The 26212-nt window shown below is 43.9% G+C and overlaps 1 protein-coding gene across 1 annotated transcript in view; it reads right to left on the bottom strand.

The window, feature by feature from the left end:
• Positions 1 to 502: 502 nt before the first annotated feature.
• The window catches only part of nav2a (neuron navigator 2a), a 90193-nt gene continuing 64483 nt past the window's right edge, over positions 503 to 26212 (bottom strand). The window contains exons 13-39 of the mRNA XM_070837684.1: positions 25114 to 25432; positions 23812 to 24535; positions 22388 to 22607; positions 20647 to 20930; positions 19750 to 19815; positions 18912 to 18956; positions 18200 to 18360; positions 17598 to 17780; positions 14714 to 14766; positions 12385 to 12408; positions 11912 to 11986; positions 9439 to 9522; positions 9207 to 9330; positions 8588 to 8757; positions 6140 to 6312; positions 5816 to 5969; positions 4865 to 5048; positions 4454 to 4554; positions 4246 to 4341; positions 3852 to 4029; positions 3436 to 3671; positions 2904 to 3055; positions 2675 to 2746; positions 2388 to 2584; positions 2174 to 2292; positions 1267 to 1467; positions 503 to 1077 (exon numbers count right to left, since the gene is read on the bottom strand). Of these exons, the coding sequence (XP_070693785.1) occupies positions 952 to 1077; positions 1267 to 1467; positions 2174 to 2292; positions 2388 to 2584; positions 2675 to 2746; positions 2904 to 3055; positions 3436 to 3671; positions 3852 to 4029; positions 4246 to 4341; positions 4454 to 4554; positions 4865 to 5048; positions 5816 to 5969; positions 6140 to 6312; positions 8588 to 8757; positions 9207 to 9330; positions 9439 to 9522; positions 11912 to 11986; positions 12385 to 12408; positions 14714 to 14766; positions 17598 to 17780; positions 18200 to 18360; positions 18912 to 18956; positions 19750 to 19815; positions 20647 to 20930; positions 22388 to 22607; positions 23812 to 24535; positions 25114 to 25432 (4521 nt within the window). The 3' untranslated portion in view covers positions 503 to 951. The remainder of the gene's footprint in view (positions 1078 to 1266; positions 1468 to 2173; positions 2293 to 2387; positions 2585 to 2674; positions 2747 to 2903; positions 3056 to 3435; positions 3672 to 3851; positions 4030 to 4245; positions 4342 to 4453; positions 4555 to 4864; positions 5049 to 5815; positions 5970 to 6139; positions 6313 to 8587; positions 8758 to 9206; positions 9331 to 9438; positions 9523 to 11911; positions 11987 to 12384; positions 12409 to 14713; positions 14767 to 17597; positions 17781 to 18199; positions 18361 to 18911; positions 18957 to 19749; positions 19816 to 20646; positions 20931 to 22387; positions 22608 to 23811; positions 24536 to 25113; positions 25433 to 26212) is intronic.

Here is a 26212-nt window from a genome sequence, read left to right as displayed (position 1 = left end):
GCATATGTTTATATCATGTATTTCCATTTTTAAAAATTCCATTTGTCCACTAAGTGTGTTGAATGCAGACATCTAAGTCAAAAACATTCAGATGTATCTGGTAGGAACTATTTTTTATTTAAAATTTAATTTTAATTTTATTTTTTTTAATTTTTTCAACTCAGAAATTTGGCTTGGATACACTTTGGAGCTGAGTAAATTCAAACAGTGCCTAAAGTTTGGGATGTAAGATGAATGATCTCTGAGGAGTTTGTGGAAGTGTGAGCGGACATGCTGTAGGCCTTAAGATTCACTCTGGCTTGATTTATCCTCCAGCAATCACACAGGCAACCTCAGCCATGGGGAGAGCAGAAAGCGGCTGGTTCTTCATCCTCCAATCCAACCAGCAGAAGCCTCATCTGCGTTCTCAGCTCCTGGCGGCTCGCTGACGCTCCACAGACAAGGGCCTGTATCGCCATCTGCAGGCACTCCGAGTGCACTGCAGCTGGGCACCAGGAGCATCTGAGCCGGATGAGCTGGAGCTGCAGGTGCTGCTCTGTGAAGGATGGAGGACTCCTGGCTGGCATGTAAGTATGATGATGGCTGGTGATGATGGTAATGATGATGCCGCACCAACAGTGACAGGCTGTGTGCTTGTATTCTGTCTGTCTGTCTGTCTGTCTGAAGTAAATGTCAGGCTCCTGACAGAGGAGCCTCGGGCCACAGCGGTGAAAAAAAACCAACAAAAACAAAAAAACAGCGCAGTGCAGTAGAAACTTTTGTTGCCCGTTTTCTGAAATGCAATTTGAACTTTTTTTTTTATTTATTTAAATATCTGGGTTACCTGCACCCAAATTAAGGTGGCTGGATTTTGTGGCATGAAATTATACTTTTAACAAGAAGTTCTCACAGTGGGAACAGTTTTAATAAAATGTTCCTGAAAACTGATCCCAGCTTTGCAATTTGACGGCATCACAAGGTCGACTCCAGAGACGAGTCCAGGATATCGTCCTGGTGGCTGTTGCTGTTGGAGTCGCTGTCGTAGCTCTGCGGGCTCGACGACGTCGCCGCCTCCTTCAGACGCATCAGCATGTTCATCTGCAAGCAGAGGAAAGAGTCAGTGGGATCAAGCTAAGACATCAGAGGTGGGAGACTGTCCAGTTAACCTAGACTCAAAAGTTATTAGCTAAACTACTGTTTCCTCTCATTTAAATTACAGGTGTTTTGACTTTAATGTCAATGGTGTCTCAGGCCAGCCTGGACTTCTTCGTGTGTATTTTTGCTCACCAGTGGGTCTGCGTCGCTGTCGCTCTGTGGTGGCTCTTTCCTGATTCCCTCTCTCGGGGCAGAGTAGCCATCGAACCCCACGTCCTCCGGGCGGAGCTGCAGCAGCGGGGGCCACTCAGCTGGAGTGGGCGTGGCCGACCATGGGTAAGTGTCAATCACCCAGGAGGCAGGGTCCTCCCACGCAGCCCTGCGGCCGTACAGCTACAGAGATGCACAAAATGTAAGACTGAAACATACTACAAGAGGCTCTGAGGCACATTTAGGGGGCACACGAGTGGTACTGCCACTTGGATGAGCAATTTTTCAGTTTGAGGAATCATTAAAAGCCGGTTTTAGTGTGGTTTTAGTGTAAATTTATTTGTCTCTAAAAAGGAAACATGAATTTCAGTGACAGATGCTCCGAATTAATAAAAAAATTTGGTTTAAGAAACATTTGAATAACTAAAGATCTTTATTCTAATTTTTAAAGTAACCGACGTCAAGTTTTTCAGTAGCCTTAATAAGAACTTTCATTTTCAGCATCACTGCAGTGAGAAGTTCCTCTGCTGAACTTTCAAGCTCCCCTTCTCCCACTCAGAGGTCGCATTCTTGCAATTAGCTGCTGCCTAATTAAATCAGATACTAATTACATGTAGATTAGGAGAACAAATTGAATCCATTCCATCGTTCTCTCAAGCTCATTACACTTCTCCTGCATTCATCCGCACCCTTTAAACATCCCTGCAGGATGTCAAGTCTCTTTATTAATCAACTTTATTGTTACTGATAAAAAATATAATCAAAATCCCCGACCAGGACCACCACTAAAAATCTAATCTGTTAGTCTTCGGTCAGATCCCTATCAGCCCAGTTTCTACTTAGTGCAAATGCAAAATAAATACAGATATGATATAACAGTGTGTGTTACCTGTAGTCCCTCTCGTACGGCCTCCAGCATGTAGGGGATGATGGAGTAATTCCAGAGGTCAGTGAACCAAACCCTGGATCCCTCCACATCCATGGGACAGGACAAGAAGAGACGAGGTCCTGCATGTCACAGGGTGAAGAGGTAAGATACTGATTGTTTCAGCACATTGACATTTATCAAAGTGTCTTCCTTCAGTCTTCTGTCATTCTCTTACCAATGGTGACATCAGAGGAGCTGTGTGTCTCCAGAAAGCGGTTGAGGTGGTGCCAAACTCGAGGGATCCAGTCGATGATCTTCACCAGCTCCATGTTGCGCATTCGGCTGCCAATTTCCATCTCGATCAGCTTCCTCCTCAGGTAGCGACCAAGGAAGCCTTTCACCGGCTCCATGTGGTTGGCACACAGCACCCACCTGATCAAAGAACACACAGGTATTACATACACCTGTTCCTGGAGGAATCTAACACCCTGTAAATCTTTCAGCATGTCAGCGGTAGATTACCTGAAGTTGTGGTGAAGCTGCAGGTTGGGGGCAGATGACGTGGCTTGGCTCATGGTGCCGATAATGTAGGGGCTGGAAGTAGAGAAACACTGATTATTATTCTTTCTCATCAGGTAACATAAGTCCATTGCATTATACTGGACTTAAGGAGTCACTGGACATTTTGTGTTGAAGTAAAGCTGCTGAGATTTCGCATTGATTATGCAGATGAATGTGTGAGTGAACTGACCAGTGCTGGTAGTTGCAGTTAAAAACACCATTGAAGATCTCTCCAAGGGAGCTGACGTGGTGCAGGTTGTCGAGAATGACCACCAGAGGGCTGTCCGCCCCTGCGACACCACTGCACTGCTCGGCCAAACCTGACAGATACTGACGCAACTCCTACACAGAAAAAGAGAGAGAGAGAGCATTTGAAACCATGTAATCATTAGTATTTGTTTTATTGACTTTCTGACTGACTCGCTAAGCTAAAGTACTTAGATGACTCAAAGTCATCCAAACATCTGTATTTCACAGCCTTTAGTGTAATAAACAGTTGGTTAGTTGGTCCTTCTGGATTTGTGATTCATCAGAAAGTTCAACATACTTAAATTCAACTTGTATAAGAGTCCACTTGGATGTTAAGTTTTGTTTTGTGAGCCACTACAGAGAGATTCTACCAACTTTTAGCACTTTGTGTCTGTTAAATTCTGCAGAACAACCAGTAAAACTTTGGTGGACAGGAGCACAGGGGATACAGAATTTACATGCGTGTTGTTTACCTTGCTGGACTTGTGATCCACATTGAAAGTGACAACAGCGTTGGGGGTCAGAGGTCGGCCCTCCAGCAGCAGCAGGTGTCGAGACAGCTGATTGGCCAGGTAAGTCTTTCCTGTACCGCTGGGGCCTGACAGGATGACGCGTCTGTGCTCTTTCAGCAGGGAGATGTAGCGCTGCAGCATCGGCTTTGGGATCAGAGTGTCGAACACGAGCGAGTCCACGCTCTCACTGCTCACACCTGAACACACACATTAGGATATTAACGTCAGGTGAACATTTTAGATAAGAACTCGCTGGTTTTAAACTCGAGACAAGTAGACTTTCTCTGTAAAGGAAGATATCGTTATAGATCTGATAACTTCCTACAGACTTGCAGAACAGAAAAGTAATTTGCTGTGCTGGTTTGAGGCGTGGGCACCTTTGAGCTGGATGTTGATGGTGTTGCTGTCTCCCACCAGGTAGCCGCAGGGCAGCAGCTCCGGCGTGTGGGCGGTGCTGAGGTTGCTGGGCCGGTGGATTTCGCCGATGTTGTATCCCTCCACGCTGTCTGAGCTCAAGCCCAGCTGGCTCACAGGGTCCACGTGGGTGATGTACTCCTGTCAGACACAAAGTCTCAGAATTTAAAGGATGTTTTTGTGAAGTTTCTAAAGAAAAAAGCAGATATTTGGCTTTTTTCTTGAAAACAGGTGTTTTTTAAACAACTGTGTGCTTTTTCATTATAGTAGAAAACCTGATCTCCAAGATTTTCCCAGTCCTAAATATTCTTATGGTAATTTTCAAAATCTTAATCTTCTGTTCCTGTTTGTGTTTACCTTGAAGAGGCGTCGGACCACTCCATCCAGGACGTCCCACTTGGTTTTACCACTCACACCGATGCAACCAATCAGAAAATGACGCCGCCGGCCCTCCTGTCAGAGAAAAACATGCCTGGATTTAGATGCCAAAAAGCCTGCAGGTACATGAACAATTTTAAAAAACAAGAAGGTTTAGTTTGTGTTGTATTTTTGAAAAAGGCTTCACCTCTCCCCACTTGCTGTCCTCATCCAGGCTAACGACGATCTTCACGTGCCGCCCCTCCTTCCTCATCCCTCCCTCTCCGGCCGTGTCGTCCAGCAGCATGTCTGACAGGAAGGCAAACAAAGTCAGACAAGGTTTCTACATTTCCTGTGATGCAAGGTTACTGGCTGAAGTCTGATACATATAATATCATCTGTTTATTATAAGCAAATTATTCCCTTTATGTCTATTAGGATCTGAGACAGCAAATTATAATCCCTGCACTTCACAACTAACCAATTTATGAGGAGCGTTAAGGTAAAATCAGAAATAACTGGATGTCCCAGCTGTCATCTGTAACACAGGGTCAAAGACCATTTGGTGTCTCTCAAATCTACCAGCTCTGAAGGTCCCATGACGTCAGCTCTGTCTTACCCAGGCTGGTGGACTCGCTGGTGGTGAGGTTGAGGCTGTGCTGGGAGAGGCCCGTCCCGGTCTGGGCCTGGCTGTGTGTGTGTGGGGGGGGAGAGGACGAGATGGAGACCTGGGAGCCCGTCCTGCTGCCATGAGTGTCAACCTTCAGACGGTCGTTCTCAGCCTTGAGCTTCTCGATCTCCACCTGTACACACACACACACACACGCAGGTGAAAAAAAATTATAGCTCCCCCTTCAGGCCAACTGATGCCTGCTGAGTGTAAAAATGGTTCCTTTCAAATTTCTGGAAAATGTGTCAGATGTTGTAGAGGTTGAGATTGTTGACAATTAATTAGTGCAACATTTTGAAAACTAGTATAAGATATAACAGTAACAATATTACAAGAGCACGGCTACAAAAAGCAGCTCTCAAAACTACAAAGAGTTCTTTTTAGTAAGAATAGAGTTTTGCAAGTAATAACACTGTTCATCAATCAAGTTTTATTTATTTCAATTAATTTCATATTTAGTATCTATTCCATTATATTAACTGACATTGCATGTGGACAAGGTGTCATAAGATGTGCTAACTCACAGCTAAGTAAGTAATTGAACCTTGAACACAAAATGAACCCATTAATTAATTGTTTGTCTTTCACTGATTTTTACATTAGAAAAACATATGAACTTTGACCTTAAAGCAGCAAGGGCACGCATACTTTAAAGGTGGAATGAGAAGTGAGACAGTATTGCTGCACTTCTGGGAGTTATAGACCCTCATCAGTGATGTCACAGCTGGTGGTTATCACTAGCTGTCAAAGCCAAAACCTTTTCTGTGGCATCACTCTCAGGCTGAGGCCAGAAGTGCAACGTAACCGACAGTTTCATCTCAAAGACAGCTGCTTTCTGTGCTTTAATGTGACGCTGTCTAATAAATGTAAGTGTGTGTTTGTTTGTGTGCGTCTGCAGACCTGCATGCGGTTCATGGCCTCCCGCAGCTGGTCCAGTTGATGGGCGGAGCTGAGCGCCTCCAGGCGGATATCGGTCAGTTTCATCTCCTTCTCCCTGAGCTCACTGCGCAACTGCATCACCGTCTCCGCCTCGCTGTCCAGACACTCAGATAATCTGCACGTGCACACACACACACAAGCAGGACAACACAGTTTAGGGATGTGAAATATTGTGTTTTAAGCAGAGTATGGCAGTTTAACTTTAAGAGAAAACTTGGATGTGTTTGTATAGAATAAGCTCAACAGTCCTTCAGTCACACACACACACACAGGATGCCTACGTACAGCGAGTTGGAGTGTGTGTTCCTGAGCATGTGGCTAGAGGCTGCGGTGCCGTTGTGGGGCAGTTTGGGGGACGACGGCAACGACGAGTCCGTCATCTCCTCGATGTCGGAGTGAGAAGAGGCAGACTTCGGAGACTTCTTCTTGCTGAATGCTTGTTTGAAGGAGCTTCTTAGCTGCAGGTAGAAAACAGAGAGAGAGAGAGAGAGAGAGAGAGATGGTGAGCAGGCGAGGAGCACACGCCCAAAAACACACGGCTGAGAGGGAGGAGGAGGAGTGTGTCGGGAAAAGTGGAGGAAAAAAGCTGTGAAAAGTGCAAGTGAGTCAGACGGAGAAAGGAAATTGTGGGCAGACTGACTTATGACCTGAGCTACAGCTCTGACTGTGAGTGACTGTAAGGTGTTCGTCTATCTTATCATTACTGATTAATACCCATGGCTCATTGTTTTAGTTTTTTATATATTTAAAAATATGGAATTGAAATTTTTAAAAAGTATGAACATCTTATATAAGGACCTTTCTCAATGTAACATCACTGATTAGGACATTTCACAGGGAACAAGTGATGGTGTTAAGAGTCCTTTGGGGTGTTTGGACACCTGAATAAGAGCTGTGTGTGTGTGTTTTCACACTGTAAATGAGATGATAAAAAATAAAAAACTGAATTTGCAGTGTAGTGTTTTTCTAAACCTACTTAGGGGAACATTATTTTAATTAACTTTTTTTTTTCTCTATCTAATACTGCAGTGTTTTCTAATCTGTACTCGTCTTTGCCACTTTAAAAATAAATCTGTAAAAAGTAAAAATAATGAGCCATATTAAAAGCACATTTAGGCAAAACCTGTTTGATTTCCACGTATTATTTGAGTAATATTTTGTGTTTTAAGGAGAAATCCACCATGTATACTTTACACTTTTATCATTCTTGTTTCATGAGTTTGTGATATTCAGTTTGCTCAAGTGTTGTTTTAAAAAGAACTGCTATGAACCTGTAGGATATTTCAAAACAAGTGTTACTGTAAATGGCAACTTTAAAAAGAAGCATATTTGATTACATCCAACAAAGTCTTGTTTTTTTATTTTGTCTTCCAATATCCTTATAGCTGCACCAAAAATTATGTTTGGCCAGTTATAGGAAACCCCACCATAAAATGGCACCTGGGACACAAACTATATCACTAATCCCCTTTTCCTGACAGTGTTTAAGTATGTTTAAAGTATTTTTGGGTGGATTTTTCCTTCTAAGAGCTGGCTCAAGTGTCATAAGAGCAGTTTTCAGGGAGAAGCAGTGTTGGAGAGAAGAGGACAGGCACTACGGTGGCAGCAGAGGAGAGGAGGTGGGGAGGAAAAGGTTAGTAACCTAGAAGAAGTGCAGGGGTTAGGCAGCTTCCTTTCTTTCATTCCACACACCGTACCATTCTTACCTCATAGACCTGCCATATGAAGCGAAGCAAAGGAAGACAGAGAGACAAAACAGCACATGTTCATATGGGTTTGGGTGTGTTAATGTGTTGTGGAGATGGATAAACTTGAGACCCATACAGGACTAAAGCTGCAAGCTAATGCTACATCACAACCACCATGAAACAGGGGGTCCTTTCATGATCCATTATATACTCTCCATCACACACACAGCCCCTATACGCTCCACATCACACACACACTGTATGAGCACCTGCATGGAGGAGCTTCCTGTGGGGTCTCATCCACACAAACAGCTGAAAGCACATCCACACACACACAGGGGGGGTCGGTTGTTATCACTGTGACCTAAAGCAGGAAACTCTACACATGCTCATGTCTTTTAACAGCCACCACAAAAGCACCACACTGCTCTTCCTACAATTCAACATCTGGATCAGGCTCCGACAACCACAGGCGGTTAACACAACATCATATCAGTCTACAGGACGACAGAGAGGGAAAAAAAGATGCATACTTCATCATCTCTAACTTGTCCTCCGGTGCACAAAAAAGCCTTTCAACAACAAGAAGGAAAAGTTCATGTCTTTTAAGTTATAAGAGAAAGAATGTCAGATGTTTTGTTGTATGATTACTGGTAAAAAACAACAACTAATGAGCTAACATTACGACTAGACACTAAAAAGTAAGCATTGATTTGGTAAATTGCAGGTTAACAGATGACTACTACAACCACATTCAGCCCAGTTTTAAACTATATTTTTTATCTGCAAATTAACAAACCAATTACTACTTGTTGCTCAATAGGACTGAGTCTATAAAAATCCTAACTGTATTCACCTTTTCCCCAGTGAAAGATGCCTAAAGAGGAGAAACCCAAACATGTGACACCAACACACATGAAAATGGAAAATGGACAAAGACAAAGACAACAACCCACAATGAGTCCTGGCTGCTTGTCTGCAACTCATCACACACTGAAATCACCCATCTTGAGATTTTTTTTTTTTTCAGTTCCCAGCATCTTACCCAGTTCTTCTTGTTCTTCTTCTTGTTTTTTGCGTCAGCGTCCAAGTTGGAGCCCACACTGGAGTGGCTGGTTGCGCTGGTGATGCTGCTGACGCTGTCAGACGAGTGCTGCCTCCTGATTCGCAGGTCTGGCGGCTGATTCTGCTGCTGTGGACTGCCATTAGAGCCGGCTGAGAAGAGACAGGCGGGGCCAGAAAATAAGTCTTTGATTAAATACCAACCAGCCGGTGAAGGCTGCTTTTGACTACAGAAAAACAGACTCCAAATTTTGGGTTTATTTGGTATTGAACAGGTGGAATATATTATCCTACTTTAATTTGCTGATAACCCCAAAAGATTGCTATTGTCTCCCTCATAACACGAAGCACACACAACAAGAAGTGTCCTACGCACCATCTGGGTCTCACAACTAAACAATTTATTGAAAATCCATCGAAATATCTGTTTGTTAATAAAATGTTGTAGTTTCTTTGTGGTTCAGACTTTTTATATGATGTGTCCTATCAGGGACATCTGTGTACTTTCCAACAAGAATATTTTGTTAAAAACACTAAATTTAATTTAATTACTTTGCATTACTATATTCAACTTCTGAAATGTTTGCACAGTGTGTCTGTACCTGTCTTGTCCCCTCTAGGTGCCAGTTCAGGTGTGTTGATGACTCCGTTGATGGCGGCCTGAGCAACAGCGTTCTGCTTCTTCAGCAGCTCGATGGTCTTCCTCAACTCATTCAGTTCAGAGTCCTACACAGAGAACATGGCAAGAAGATCAAATCAACGAATCCTCTGCAGCGGCTTTGAATGTGCACTTTGATGAGACACTGTCGGTACAACAAGAGAAGCCGTTTCCACCTTCTGCTCTGCTGTCAAGGTGAGACTCTTCAGTCTGATGGTCATGTTGCCCAGACTCTGTTCAAACGCTGCCACCAGGTGAGCCTGCGGGAGACACAAGTCTTGTTACATGGATCATTTGGAAAAGCAAAATATAGACCGAGAGCTCTGTGCAGCTCAAACCTCCTTCAATTAAACTAAATTCTGTAACTTTCAAAGCCACAGACTCATCAAATTATCATCCTTTTTATCCGTATTATTATTATTATTATCAGCTGTGTAAGAAACATCCATCCACCACACAAGTGTGGTGGATGGATGTTTCTTACACAGCTGATAATAATATCACCTGCAACTTTTGAAGACGAGATCAAAAACAATGAAAACACAAGTTCAACAGTCTCATTGTGCGAAGAGCAAAGGGTTTCTCATAAACCTAAAGCTGTGCTGTAGGCAGCTGGTTGACGGCTGCAAAGGTTAAGGCTGCTAACTGTGGAGAGAGTTGATTTAAGAATATGAGGGAATGAATCCATCTCCACTGAGCTCTGACAGCCAGACCTTGAGCAGCCTACTGCATCTGAAGAGCTCAGTCTGAGAAAATATAAGGCCTGTCGACAAAACTGCTTCAACCTTGGGGCTAAAACCCAAACATGACCTCAGTCAAGTGAGAACAGAACCAAATCCAAATAATCATGTAAAATAAAACCCCCTGATAAATAGTGATTCCCTGGAGGTCACTTTTGGACCGGCTGCACACTACAGACACAACTATTACCTCATCTTTACCAAAAACAGTCCTTGGAGGTGGTTTCATTTATTCATGCTAAGGCCCAACATAGCACAGATGAAAACATGAAGTCATCTCTCTAGTTCTCTTTTGACTGCAGTTTATGGGATTTAGGCAGAATTTAAATTGTGAATATACAACAAATAAACACTTTTGGTTCAGTGTTGCTGATTTTGCTGGTTTAAAGACACTAAACAAGGGTGAGTGCGGTCATCCATCAGTATATTCAGCTTTAGACTTTACAGATATAGATGGTGTGCAGATGCCTGCAGGACGGAGTGAGAGAGTTGAGTAATGTGTTGACTGATTTGTGGTTCAAGTCGTGACTTTCTAAGCAGAAGATCTTCTTAGATTCTCGGCCTCGAGGCCTTCAAGGTGTGTTCAGATAATCCATCATCTGTCTGCGGCTTGTAATCAAATATTTAAACAGAGCCCCTCCCTCACACCTCATGACCCCCCACTACCGACTCCTCTGCCCTCAGTTTTCTGTCTGTGGCTTTCAACACTCGCACCACGCCCTCTTGTATCCAGGCGTCGCTAGCTGTAAATCTTGAGTCCACATCTGGGACAGTCTATCAGCACTGTGCTGAGACTTGACTCTCTGCTGTAATCGAACACCTTTGCCTTCCTTCCAAATCTCTAATCCACAGTTAAATCGCCGGCGTGCTCTGACTCAGGCAAGCAGATTACAAGCAGAGCATGGTGAGACTTGAGCAATGCAGAAGGTAGCGTGGCAGAAAGGATCGTGTCTGGAGACGCTTAAAGAGATCCTCTGATGGTTCTGCCAGATGTAAAATTGCACCTTGTTGGAGTAAAGTGCTTTGTAGGAGCTGCCTGCTCAGTATTTGATGAATATCATGAAGTGTGCTCGCGTGTGTTCGGGGACTGTTTGAGTGCTTGAGAGACAGGGGGACACATTTCAAAGTTTTAAAAGTTGACTCTGTCTATTGGCCAAACGAGATCCATTTTAGTCTGCTTCATGTATTTTCATTATAATACAGTATACACCACTATTTTAGGGATTTTACTTTTCTACCTTGCAATATTTCACCGCACTAGCAGCAGTCAGACAGTCTTGGTCTCACTTGTTTGCTTTGTCTTGTATTGTATTTAACAGATTACCTTGAAATTTGTCACTGACTTTCAGTCTGCAAAGGATGAATCCTGCTGATGTGCTACCAGCAGGTTGACATTTTTGGTTTTTAGTAAGTTGTATACATTCAAATACATCACATGATAAAGTGTAATATCTTTATTTCTAAGTTTTTATCTGGCACTGTCGTCAGGATACATTTTTAACTTATCCAATACTTTGGTTTATGATCAAATACCTGCAGAACTCAGCCTCAGCTGTGCTTTGCATTATGTGCAAGTTAGCAAATGTTAGCATGCTAACATGCAAAACTAAAAGTTGTTTATCCTGGTGTACATATCATAGTAAACATATTAGAGTTTAATAAACACCATCTCTGTAATGCCCATGGCCAAAAAACACACCTGTTACATTTTATGTATTTGGTATATATGCTTCGATATAAGATTATTTTAAATCCAACTTTTTGGCTTAAGTTGCAAAGCCTTCCTTGATTAATTAATGCAAAATTTGTTTTTAAGTGAGCATATAACTGATTGAATTTGTGACCCGATAAACAGTAAACATGTCCAAAGAAGTTTGTGAGGAGTGTGTGTGTGTGTTTGTACACTTACATTGGCGCTCAGCTGTGTCGTCAGGGCGGAAACCTTTTCCTGGGAGGCGTCCAGCTCCCGGCGCAGCTTGCGGATCTAAAGACGTAGAAAAGCCCAACATCAAAAAGCAGCATGACAAAAGCACAAATACCTGCTCCATGAAAGCATGTAAAGCCAAACACACACAGACGCATCCAGAAAAAAAAAAAAGAGCAACAAACGAGGGAGGCTCCCAGATTGGCGCTCTGATATGTTCTGGTTAAGATGAAACGCAGAGGATTCATAAAAGAGCTCATACAGGTGTATGCAGGTGTTCGGGGGGGGGGGGGGGGGACAGGAACCTGTTACACAGTCAGTCACAATACAGTTACACATGTAACTAGACACAACTGTGAAAACGCCCCCATGTTCCAACAAGTCTGACAACTGCACATAGAAAATTAAAGAGCAGAGAAAACACAGGATAGAAGTGGAGGGGGCGGGCCGACGCTTACCTCCGACTGAGACTTCTCCTCATTCTGTAAAAACAAACATCAGAGGAGAAAATCATTAGAGGAAGTGCTGAGTGAATTTTGACATGCTTAAATGAAAAAGAGCACTGCACATGTCCTGACTCCTGTTTGATTTATTAGCTTGATGGAGACGAGCTTTATAAACTGTGGAGGAGATTGTCTGTCTGGTGTAACGTGTCTGGAAAGCAGAGCCATCCCTCCTGAAGGCATTTCACTGACAGTGTGTGTGTGAAAGAGCATCCCATTGTGTCCATAGGCTGCACACAGGACAATAGTAAGAGAAGACAGGGAAGGTAAATACATACAGAGTGAGAGCAGGCAAAATAAACGCTCGCACGAACACAACACACCCTGCTGCTGCTGCAGATTTACATGTAAACAGGCTGCATCTGGAAATGTTTCTCTCACCCTGACTGAAACTGTTTTTACAGCCTGTCTCTAGTGAGCGGTCGGCTAATTTACATCTTTTGGACATAAACTGTGAGATAAAATGTCTTATTTTTAGCAGCATGCTTTCAAAGCTGTGGATTCATTTCAGCTGCACTTCACTCACCAAGGAGATGCTGTTCTGCTTGTTTGTTTTATTTGCAGGATATCTTGAAAAATGTTATTGTTTAGATTTAAATTTGATTTTTACTATGAACTTTGACACCAGCTTCTGAATTAACAAGCCTGGATAATTTATCCCATGACATCTAATGCATTCTAAGTCAGAATCAAGTTTTCTTGACATTTTATTAAAACAGACTATGTAGCGGATTGGGTGCTTTTCTTCAATGAAACATTCTTCAGTGTTTCTTTCAGTAATATTAAGGTCTGTTGGAGACTGAAACACAGCAGTTGTGTTGTGACAGAAGCAAAGAAGCAGACCAGCTCATAATTAATGATTTGGCATGTGGTTCCACGCTCCAACCACTGAGCGCTAAAACAGGTTTCAGCAGCCTAATGAGTCTAAAGTGTGCATGTATAACAGTGTGTCAGCACATGTGCTATGTGGCACGAGGAGATGGTTTACAAAATGGCATCTGTCCACACATGCTCTTCACACCCAAACAGAGCTGTCAGTCACGCACACATGACCAGTGGATCCTGGATACACAAACAGAGCAGCCTATCTGTCCTGGAAACGCAGACAAAACACAGAGATCTCACTCCTGGACCAGCACTGGCCAGACAAAAACAATACCACGAACCATCAACATCACGGAGCAAAGTGTTCACATATTAAAGACGAGCAATAAATAAAAATAAACAGTAAAAAGAAATCTGACAAAAAACTAAATTGGACAAAAAGGCAAAATTGGCAGCAGCAGAGTCTTTCATGGTGTTGGTGTGGAATTTCTAAACATTAGATTAGTTTTTCATATCAGTCAGACAGCTTTTACGTTACAATAATATCTCCTATTATATGTTCTGTGTAATTTTCTATTTGACTCCAACAGAGAGTAAAAAGCAGAATGAAGTACTCTACAGTCCTCCTCCTCGTCCCTACCGTTTGCTGCCAGGACGGCACGGTGCCCGTCAGGGACAAAGTCGCCATCATTTTGCCTCCTCTCTCTTCCTCCCTCTGATTTCAAACCTGTGACTCTCAGAGCACCAGCCGGTGCCAGTGAGCGGGGATCCAGTGTCTGAGAGTTTCTCTGCTACACCTGCCCAGGTGAGTGAACCAGCCCACGGGGGGGAGGAGGAGGAGCTATGCAGTGACACTCGGCTCAGATTGGCTACTGTCTATACATGTGGGCTGTACCAGATTTTCCTTTGTGACTACAGCCAGACCTTTTTTCTCACAGGGTGTTTGAGTCAGACCTCTGGATGGACTAGAGGGTAAATACTCAGTATTTTGTAATTTAATAGGCAAAAGCAGAAACTGGTTCTCTGGTTTCTATATGAATTGTGGAGCTGTGAAATGAAAGACCTGCATAGTGTTTAATCTAATTTTGTACTTCTGTTTTTTTCCCGTGGAGACAGAGATAGGAATCATGAGGACAATCAGGGTATGATATGCAAAACATCCTGGTTTGAATTGAACTGGGGGGCACTGCGGTTACATGGTATGTGCCCTAATCATTGATCCACCAGGCCCTGGGGAACAAATATTTGTGATCCCTTAAACTAGTTTGATAAAGGGTTGTGACCGAAAGTTGGAAAAAAACAAAATTGTCAGTGCTCTCTAGTGGACGAACTATGTAGTGGAAAAAAAGTAAACATTGCCTCTAATGAGTCAGAACTGAAGGTATCATGCGCACAAGGATTTGAAAAGAGTTCACATAATATCCAGAAATGATTAACTCTTGATGTTTTGTTGACTTACTGTGGAGTAAATGGAGGACGTGCTGGAGACCAGAGACAGGGATGATCCATGAACTAAAGCACACAAGCAAAAGTGGGGATTAGAAAGTACATCAGTGTCCTGGTTATCAACAGACCCCCCCAACACAAACCTCCCCACCCTACGCTGTTCCACCCAGACCCTCCAGCCCACCCCGGCTCCACGATCCACCTCCTCCTGAACATTAATGACCGCAGCTCTGCAGTCATAAAGATAAAACTCCCACACGGACTGTGGCGCAATTAATGACAGCCTGAGCATTACTCTGCTAATGACTCAGCCACTAATCACACATCAGAGGCCGGGACACAGTGCCGGCACTGTTTCCTGGCTGAGAGCAGATCAGAAAGGATCAGCAGTCATGATGTCATGAGCCACACAGAAAGGCCGGGCTGGTCCCAGCAGATTCATTCATCCACCTCACAGGGAACAGACATGACTGCTTACTGAGGAGAACTCACTTTTTATCTAAATTTGGTCTAGACAGGAGAAGACGCTGGGAGCCACATGGAAAGGAATATAAATTTAGATTAACTGCTGTCTGGTTTGGATCATCAATCATCAGGTTGTGACTGATTAGATCTTTTAAAGTTCATTGTTTTAAGACCTGGATTGACTGGAGCTACAACAATTACTTACACAGAAAATAATCCATCAATTGATTGTCTGCTTGTTGTTTTTTCATCTTTCAAGCGAAAAGGCCTCGCACTCTCCGGTTCCAGCTTCTCAAATAAGATGATTGCTGTTTTTCATAAATTACAGCACAGTACGGTTTTGAACTATTGGCACGAATAAAACAAGATGTAGTCTTTGTTACATCAGGCATTTTTCTGCATTTCATACACCAAACGAATTAAATACCACACTTGAAATGAACTCTAGACCTTTTATCTGCTTCTTGCGAATGACACGATGAGGGAATAACACACACCTGACCATGGAACAGCTGAGCAGCCAATTGTCCAGTTACTTTTGGTGGAGGGCACATATAAAATGTGTTGTAATTCCTACACCGTTCACCTGATTTGGATGTAAATACCCTCAAGTTAAAGCTGAAAGTGTGCACTTAAAGCACATCTTGATTGTTTCATTTCAAATCCATTGTGGTGGTGCACAAAACTGTGTCAATGTCCAACCCTTTAGCAATGAGACTCAAACAGAAAGCTTCTATCTGTTTACTATAATACATTATTTGTAGATAGTTTCACTGTAGTGTGCACAGAATCTAATGCAGGACATTTCCACTTGAAATGACTTCAGTTATGCAGAAAAGTCACGGAAATTAAACTTGTTTATACTTTTTGACCATCAGTCTCTAAAGGATAGGAATATAAACGGTCAATATGTCTTTACTGGAAAATAATGTGTCCACAGACATAAGAAGAAGGTGAGCAAAGGTGAGCGAGAGGGTTTGGAGGGAGGGGATGAAGTGACGGTGTGTGGTGGTGTTGCTCTCACGCAGGACAAAGTGTTGGGGGGATAATGTGACTTTTGTCCCGTCGAGCTAACAACAGCGACAGGTAACGCTACACCTCAGCAACATATGTACACATAAACCGCATGACCTGCTCAGGGCGATCTAACACACACACACACACACACACACACACACACACACACACACACACACACACAGAGAAAGTTATGTTGAAGGTTTTGTTGTATGTCATCACGTCTCTGTTACGCCTCTCACTGTGATCCCTGTAATTATCCCTTCTTCTGAAAGGGAAAACAGACTCACAGAGGTGGGAAAAAGACTGGGGGGTGCACTAATAATACGTTTGCTTCTGTGTTACTGAGCATGTGCACATTAAGTGTGAGCTACATCTACATTTGTATGATAGCTTCACAATACCAGGAAAACCTGAACAGGCATTTGCTTGACACACATTTCTTTTAAAAGGAGGCTGGACAATAAGATGATTGACAGCTGTCTCCTCATATAGAAGATCAGTCAAACTAGCTGCTCAGTGTTTTAGTGTCACTGGATTTGCTCTCTCATTCATCTACCCTTCACTCTGCAGGACAAAACCTGCCTTTGGATCTCTTTAATCTGGCAGATGTATATAAGTACATGACACCAATCAACTGCATTTCCCAGAATACCTTTAGACAACCTTGAAAGCAGGTGTGTAAACTTTTTAAAAGAACTTGTTGATTCTACAAGCTGAGATAGAAAAAGCTGATGTCGTGAGAAAGTGTGTCTTGTTCACTTTCTTTGCAAACAGTGTTTTGTGGCTGCTCTACATGGTGGTTAACTGGTTACATAAGTAGTTTACTGTCTATATTGCTGTTTGCTAAAATGAAAGTTTACTTCCAACTGCTGCTTTTTGACATAATTTAAGTGTTTAAGGCTGGATATTTCTTTCAAGAGAGCCATTTTAAACACAACACCTCTCCTTCCTCACTGCCAGTCTTAGTTTGTTCCTCTAAATCAAAGCGCTGTGTTTCTATGGCCTGGAGGATTGGGCCGACTCCAGTGGAGCAAATTTGCCTGAGCGTGGAGTCTGCCCGCTGGTGGGAAAAGCACAGCAGGATACTTTTCCCAATAAACAAGCTTATGAAAAAACAAAGCCACACCAAAGCTGATTATGGATTTCTAAGGGGATAGAGGGCTTTTCTTAGAGGAGCGGTTGTAATCCGTCTTAATGTTCTAAAAACAAATGGAATAATAATTCTTTTGGCACAGGGATGTGGAACAAGGAAGGGAAGGCTTCAGAGTCATAGAGAGATGGAGGCATGCAGGTCTTGGAAAAGGATTACACCTAATTACAGATTTCAGCAAACATCTGAGGGAAGCATGGCCATGACTCACACTAACAGTCCCTGAATATTCACTGCACCTGTCTCATATCTGTCCTCTTACCTTCCTCAAAGCCGTCCCTAAAGGAGCCCGACCTGCTCATGGTGCGAGTCTTCTCGTCAAGCGACATGCACGAGTTTCTCAGTCGGTTGTCGCTGCAGGGGTCATAAGAGACGTCCTGATTGGTCAGGCTGTTGGTGCGCAGACTGGCGAGGTTGATCTGAGCAGCAGAGGTCGGACTGGAAGCTGTGAAAATGATTAAAAAAAACAGTAAGGATTGTTTTTGGTTTATTGTTTTGGTCTATTAAATCAAATCCGCTATGCTATAAAGCAACTCCTCACATTTAAAAGGCAGAAACTGGAGGATGTTTGGTTGATAAATGTCTTCAGTGATAAATCAACCAATTTTCTGCCCACCCACTGATAATATACAGGACAGTATAACATGACTCTAGTTGTATGTACTGGCTAAATCAAGTTTAATGTAGACTAAGAGCAATGGGAGTTTCTCTCATGTCTCTCACTATACACAGGAACCTTTAGCTAGATGGTTATCTGTTTTGAGTTTATGCACTCAGCTCTGAACTTGCTTCATTGGCTTAGATTTGTCTTAACCGCCAGAGAGCAGATGAATTGCTCAGCCTTGGGTGGCGTGTGCGGCGTACCGAGCTGTCCAAAGTTGAAGCGGGTGCCAGAGGGGGAGGTGAGGCTGGAGCCGGGGGAGAACGGGGAGTTACTGGCTGACTCCTGTAGCCCGCTGGTGGAGTGGGAGCGCAGCCAATCACGTGACTCCTCATGGCTCCGTAGCTGTGGGGACGGCCCATACCTACAGGAAGTCAAAGACGAGGGTCAGTGTGAATTCTGTGGGTTTTTTTCAGGATGAGTTGATCTGAGTTCTGTTTTTTTTTTTTTCTTTTTTCTTTTTACAATCAATGAGGTGGATTTTTCTCTTAAGCAGCCAGATTAGTAGCCGGGCTGTAACACTGGATGAATCAGACACTGAAACAAGAAATTACAACAGCGTGAACATAGACTGATTCTCAGTCATGAGCAACGGAACTGGTGAAAAAAGAAGAACAGAAGCCAAAGAAAATTTGACCCAAAAAAAAAAAAAAAAATTAAGCCTGCAACAGCATAATACAGTGACAGCTGGACGACAAGGTGACATGCCTCCTCACAGGAGCACAACACAACAACGCATTCGCCAGGTGCCAACAATAAAAACTTCATAAGCATTTTCAAAAGCGTGAGCGCAAGCCTCGAAGAGTGAATGTAGACGCAGAAGAAATAAAAAAAAGAAAGACAGACGACAATTTGGTGAACCAGTGTACAAAAAAAAAAAAGCGCAGAATGTCCAGCAGGAAGTGAGGTCAGTACCTGAGTCCCTTCTTAGGCAGAGTGTTTCTACCACAGTGTGGCCCGCTGTGGGAGAGAAACACTTCAGAGGTGGAAAGCAAAGAAAGCAAGGAGGCAAGGAAACATGTGGCTGCATCTCTAATGGACTACCTAGCAAAATATTTCTTATTGACACGACTACATCTTAAACACTGTCAAAAAAAAAATCTCTATCTTGCCAAGTAAATTTTAGACTTTTACTCTGATCATAAGCATCAGAAAAAACTCTGCCTCTCTCATCTTATTAGATGAATTTTCTTGAAAGAAAGCAGACGAAGGCAGATCGCTACTCTGGAATAAAGACATTATTTAAAGGAAATTCTTATTTGACAACTTATTTGTTTCATTAACTGGCTGATTATTCGTTGTCTCATTACTTATAGAGCTCAGAAACAGTAAAACACTTCTTGGGATTGAGATTTTTTTCAGTGTAAAATCAACAGCCTGTGCGTGAGCTACTGGTTAAACCTGCACATACAAAGTCTACCACAAGGTGGCAGTATGTGAACAGTCATAACAGACTACAGCTGACCACTAAACAAAAACACTGAAGCTGCCAACATCCACACAGACAACCTCACATTTACACTCTCTCATAAATGCCCATTCATACTGGAGCTAGAGGTCCTAAAAATAACCACAAACTACCACACAGAGCGACACACTTCCACACAGAAACTATAAAACACAGCGCGCTACCACACAGAACTTCTCTCTGTGCTGCTTTGTGATGCTCTCTGTGTGGCAGCAGGTGGTGGTTTAGTAGGAACCTCCACAGCTGTCTCACCAGAAGCCTAACACTGCACACAGGTACATTTACCTGTCCTGCTTCCGAGGTAGCGTGTTTCGGCTGAATATAGGGCTAGCGGAGGGGGAGGAGAGGGGGCTGATGGAGGACGGGAAGGGAAACGCACAACAGACACAGAGAGAGAAAGTTTTAGAGAATGAAGTAGATGAGGAAAACCTTCAGAACAGAGGTCAACAGCCAGATTCTTCACCAGTGAAGTTAATAAGAAAACTCGGTGAGGAGGGTGACGTCACAGCAGCCTAAAAGCTTCGACTCCAGATGCTATTAAGTTTCCTCTGAGACATTCCTGCCACATTACACAGTCAACCTGTCAGGATGGAATCCGCTACAATGACCACAATTACTGTATAATCGACTGAGGACGCCATGGGATTTTGTTTCTGTGCTCGAACGCCGACAGAACGGCAAACAAGAAGCGACACCTCATCACTGTGGATGCTTTGTGCATCATCTCCACTCCGAATTCTTTAAAAGGAGTTAATGTCAGGACTGGGCAGGATTTTAGTATTTGGTATTTAGATCCTTTACCTCAGAGAAAGTATCAAAGAACTAAAAGCACATAAGTTTTATCAGCACAGTGTAGTTATGTGTATAGTTATTTTGCAGGATGACCTCTTTGAAAGCATTATAATACCCACATGTTCCACAACAATGAATGACTGATGCATGAACAGCTAAGCAGCATTTTAATGTTTTTCCTGTTTTAATTTTAACTACTTTTATAAAGGAATTATATTTTATAACCTATCTATGGCAAGCAGAAGCATAGCAATCAGTCATTTCTATATAAAAAGTTGAACTTAGAAGCAATATGCAATGTTGCAAATGCTATACTGTGGAAAAACTGACAAATTTTAATCTTGATGGGTTTTTTTCTTGGTAATGGAAGATGCTTTTGTATGTCCTCACCTCTCAGACATGCCGGTCTTGACGCTGCCGGTGCGGCCCAGAGCAGACAGGGTGTCCTCCCTGTGGGTCCCATGGGTGCCTCCTCCGGCGCTGCCCAGGCTCATGTCGATGGACTCGCTGCTGGTGTGCATGCTGCTGACGGACGGGTATCCCATGCTGCCTGTCCCGCCGTGCCCGCCCAGCGTGCTCTCTCTGCTCTGGGCGGAGGAGCTGCTGAAGGTGGTGCCCCACGTCAGACTGTTGGAGGGGCCGGTGGAGGAGTAGACTGAGCCGGGACTGGAGGCCTGTGGAGGTGTGGAGAAGATAATGTTTTCAAAATCAGTGCCAGTCTGTCTATCATGGTGCTGAAACAATGAGGCAGAGATTCTCTTAAATGAAAGAATTTGCAGTTTTCTCTGTTTTATATTATTGTTAGTTTAATTAATGAATCATCAACAATCATTTGTTGCAGTCCTGATGTGCTCTGAGATAACTGACTAAACTATTGAACCCGTGCAGCTTAAAAACAATGCCTTACTGTATGCGTCACTTTATGATTAAGAGTTAGTCCGATCAAACCTTATGAATCATGGCACAGGTCGTGTCTGAGCGTGCTCACTGTGTTGTGCTCAGCCACAACATGTAACCTACAGTAAGTCAGGAAAGTGCCTACACTGCTCGACTGTGCTTCCACTGAAGACACCTGGGTTGTGTTATTAGTCAGGTGAGAACAAAATCTTTTGTTCTCCACCAAAGTCATTAACTCACAAACACCTCCCTCTTAATCACCTCTGAGCTCAAAGGTACACGATCATCTTCAGTTAACCTGGTTTGACAGTTAACCCCACGCAGGAGAGGAAACAACGGCAGAATGACATTTTATTGTATATGTGGTTAGTCACACAGTTCTGTGTAGGACTGTAAAGCAGGAACAGGTTGTGACAACACTGCTGACTTATCATCACTTTTTATGTTGATATGTTGAACCTGTTGGCCAACAGTTTCTTCTTTACACATCCGGTCGCTATGGAGCAACACTATTATTCATTTGGAGTCACGTTGTAGCCACATCGTGTGTGTGATATCAACTCCATCAACTCCTGGAAATATCCAAGTCTTTAGCAGCTAAATATTCCACTGTGTTCATCAGATGGTGCTGAGCAGATAGTGTGCAATGGGTTGTTAGACCCTTTTGGCTGGAATCAGCTGCCTGCTGTGGCAGAGAATGAGAGTGAACCAATGAGCTCCACCGAGGAGGGAATCAATGCTTGGACAAAATTCCATGGCAATCCCTTCAAGTTGTTGAGATATCTGGACTGACCGACTGGTTGACATTGCCGTGATTAGAATAGATAAAAATAACTCAAATGTAACTTAAGAAAAAGAGCTTTCTCTCTTTCCATGGTCAGTAATGGGTGGTGGGCAGTTGGGGAGTTTGTGCAGCTAAAAATAGCAGCGTAACCGATCAATAAGTGGCTGTTCCTGTGACACAGCTCCACAGTAAGCCACAGTATTTAAGTCATTTTAAAGGGAAGATAATTAATTTTCAAGACTTAAGAATCTAAAAGCCCAAGAATGAACAAAAACACCTTTCTTTGCCTTTTGCACATCGTGTTTGCCAAAGCTTTATCGTACAGTTGCTGTCATTCACTTGAGTATACGGTTGTCATTGAGCATCACAGCCAATAAGCTCTCATCGTTTACAGAGTAAGTTCAGACAGATCAATCTATTGTTCTGTTACGTTTAGATGTTCGTGCTCACCGGCTCGCTGCCCAGCGTCCCCATTCCTGATCCCTGCAGTCTGCCTCCAAACAGCGGGCTGCTGGTCTCGCTTTCCCCGCCTGCCAGCCCTCCGTCTGGGGACTCGAGCACCGTGGCCACATGGTTCATGGTGGCGTGGGGGTTGGAGATAACAGTGGAGTTCTTCATGTTTTCGGCTGTGGTGACGGGTGCTTGTTTACTGGGCTTCCCACCAAACAACCTGTGGAAAATCAGGGAGGAGAGGAGGGGTAAGAGCTGGGGCTGCAGGAACTGTAAAAGAGCAGGAATCATTTCCTAATATCCTTTTTATGAAAACTTCTGCCATCACATAATCAATTAATAAAGGCAGCACTGTGCCAGGAGAAGAAACAGAATATAATGATTATTATTATTATTAGAAAGATGCATATCCTGTTAATATGTGACCTTAAAGGTGTTGTACATAATTACATATTTTAATAATTTTTGCAGATGTTGAAATTACTTGAAAGCATCTTTATTTGTGCATAACTGTAGATTTGAACCTGATGCTGGTTCAAAAACAATTATTAAGGGGTTGGCAAAATCATTAGCATTCATCCTCCAGGAACTATGAATATTAACAGAAAATGTAACAACAAATTTCTTTTAAATATTCATGGCTGCTCCGGATGCTGAAGTGTCGAATGGAGAAGCAGGCCGACAGAGTTTTCCATCCTTACGGTCCTGTTGCTAACAGGACAAAAACAACAGTAATATTCACTGAACTCTTCGTGAAACAAGAATAACAGCAGAAGGCAGGCCTGCAGCCAGGAAAGGTAGAGTCAGTGCTCAGATCTGAGTCAAGGCCAACACACACACACACACACACACACACACACACAGACACACACACAGAGAACTCTCTCCTGGTTCTAATCCTGGGTTAGAGTTAAATGGCAGGCTGTGATGACTGGAGCCGCGGTGGGCGATAATGGCAGCACACAGCTCTTTGAAGAGTTATCACTCCCTCACATTAATGAGAGCAGAGCGCTGAGGTAAGACTCAGCTCCCATTACCCCGCACCACACCCTCCACCTCCACCCTCCCCCCCCCCGCACCACCAAGGCTGAGGCTTGGCAGCTGATCAGCCCAGCTCAAGGCCTGCCTTTCACAATGGCCTGATTTAACCTCACTCAGCCTGTGTGTGTGTGTCTGTACGTATGTGAAGGTGTGTGTGTGTGTGAAACAAGCCCACACGTGTGATTCTTACTCACCACTGTTTATTATTTACTGTGACTACATGATTACTGCCTTTTAAAATAGTCTGGTGTGTGTGTGTGTGTGTGTGTGTGTGCTGTTAGCTTCAAGGCCATACAAGAGGGCCCCACTAGGTTTGGCTCATCAGTGTCTGCAGGACTACTGACAATACAAATGATGTTCAGCAGGTATGTGTGTGTGCTCACCTGCGTAGAGTGGGTGAAGAAACCTGCTGTCTTCCTGTCAGAGGGACAGTCGCTGCTCCTCCACTCTGCATCACTACTCCACTCCTGAGGGTGTCGATCTCAGAGACGCCCTTCTCCCGATCAGTCTGATTGGCCTGCAGGCCACCAGAGCCGTTGGCCTTGGTCACGCTTATTGAGTTTTTCCCGTGAGACGTGACAGAGAGCACGGCTGCTTCGATGCTGCTGGTGGAGGAGCGGTTTCCGTTGCGTGCGGCTGCTCCTGAGCGGCTGGGTCTCGGCAGACTGCGGTACTGCAGCGTAGAGCGGGCGCTCATGGGCAGGAAGCCATCATCGTGGTGACCCAGCGCCGAGCCGCCATCCTGCCCACTAGCCTTCAACCCTCCTGCCAGTGAGCGAGCACCAGATTTGGGCATTTTCCCCAGCGTGGCTGAGCCACTGGTGATGGTAGCACCACTGGCAGTAACCATGGTTACCATCCCATGGCCCTGTTTCTTGAAGCCAAAGGTGCTGGTAGGGGTGCGCGAGGTGAGCGCGTGTGTCTGGGAGTGGGGGTCCGAAACAGTGTGTGTGAGGGCGTTTGTCGTGGCCGTGCGGCTGGTGGGGGCCGAGTGTTTCTTTGCCTCGTCGCCGCTGCTGCGTCCTGCGTCTGAAGGCGAACGGTGAAGGCCGTTAGCACGAGGAGAGAGACGACCCTTTTCTGACACCTTGACGTCGTCAGTCTTACCTGCAGGACACACAAACAAGACATCAGCAGGGAGCGAGGGTGCTGCTGCTACATGACTTACCGCTCAGATTACTGACAGCTGCAGGTGAAGAAGTTTCAAGCTGTCAGTGTTTTAGCAGCTGGTGGAAACAGCCTTGATTGTTATTTGGCCATCTGCCAATTCAGAGGCACAAAAATGGCGACATCTCAACCTAAAAAAACTGTCTGACTGTCTGTTACTGAAGTGAAAACAATGACCCTTTCAAAACTGTGGAAAACTGGTGAAGTTGTGGCAGGATGCCCACTAAATGTTGTGAACTACTGACTGTTGAGATTGATCTCTTTACCATCACACATAATCAGCTAACTGAGTACTGACTACCTCCTTCATTATTTCATTTTTCATTCTTTCAGTTTATTTATCAATAATTTATTTGGTAAAGTTGCCTTTTTGGAAACAAATGCTGCATTAAGGACACAGCAGATCTGAGTGCAAACACGTTTGAGCTGCTGCTCTGAACGCTGAGGGAGCTGCTGCTACAAAATGTTAACAAATTAAGAGAAAATGCTTCATTTTACTCTCACAAAACCTGGGTTACCTGAGCTGTGGGTCTTGAGGCCAACGGAGCCCGAGGAGCCTGTGCTGCTGCTGCTTTTAGTCCGAGGGGACGTCACCCCCACCTGAGCGCTCATGCCTCTCCTCCAAGAGCCCGTGTGGGACACGGAGGGGGTCTTCCTCCCCGAGCTGCCCTTGTCGGACTCGTCAGAGACGTCGGAGGGGTTCCGGCGGCTCCACTTGGAGCCCGTCTCCATCCTGACCCCGCTATCTGACCCGCCGTCTGGCCTCTTCACCTCGTCTCCTGACCAGGCCTGGTGCACTGCTGTGGAGGCCGAGTGCTTCTCTGCATCCGTCACAGGCTGTGAACACACACACACACACACACACACACCCAAATTAGATTTATGACTGCTGAAGAAAGCGTCTTTCATGAGACGTTGTCAAGTGCCTTTTAAAAGCACACTCTTTATGACCACAAACATACTGTGCAGTCCTGCAGGCATCCAGCCCACCATCACCTGAGCAGCTTGTCGGGGAGCGGGGGGGGGAGTTATCCTTATTTTAAATGTGAGAGAAGCAGTTTTGACATTTTTGAGAGAGACTTGAACTTGAAAGTCAAGTCTCAAGTCTGTTGGCAAAAGTCTTCATGAGTGAATCGCAAGTTAAGATGATGCAAGTTCCTAATAAATATTTAAGCAGCTTACATGGTGCTGTCTTATCTGTTTTCTCTACCAGGTTCAGATTTAAAACTTTAACACTTTAGATTTTCCAGACCTCTCAGATCATCTGGGCCACGTCTGCTTTCTTTCCATACACAACTAAACATGGACACCTGCAGGTCTGCTGCGCCTCTGCTCTTTTAATTCAAAGACCTTTTGCCATTGCCTTTCATTAAATCAAATATATTCATTCCTTGCACTGCACTGTAGCGTCTTGTCATTTTAAAGCTTGTTCTATTTTAGTTTGCATTTATTCTCTATTATCTCAGCTCTTTATTGGATTTAAATGCTCTTTTGTCACAAAGCTTTTGAGTGTTTTATGTGAAGCCTTGGTGATAAAATGTACTCCACAAATAAACCTGCATTGCACCTTTGGAGCTTTGAGAGTCACACCTCCTGTACATCGGCCCACACAGCAGA

Source organism: Pempheris klunzingeri, chromosome 1, assembly GCF_042242105.1.
Source record: "Pempheris klunzingeri isolate RE-2024b chromosome 1, fPemKlu1.hap1, whole genome shotgun sequence".
Taxonomy (NCBI): domain Eukaryota; kingdom Metazoa; phylum Chordata; class Actinopteri; order Acropomatiformes; family Pempheridae; genus Pempheris; species Pempheris klunzingeri.
Note: the sequence above shows the minus strand (reverse complement) of the source record. Positions and strands in the feature narration are given on the sequence as shown.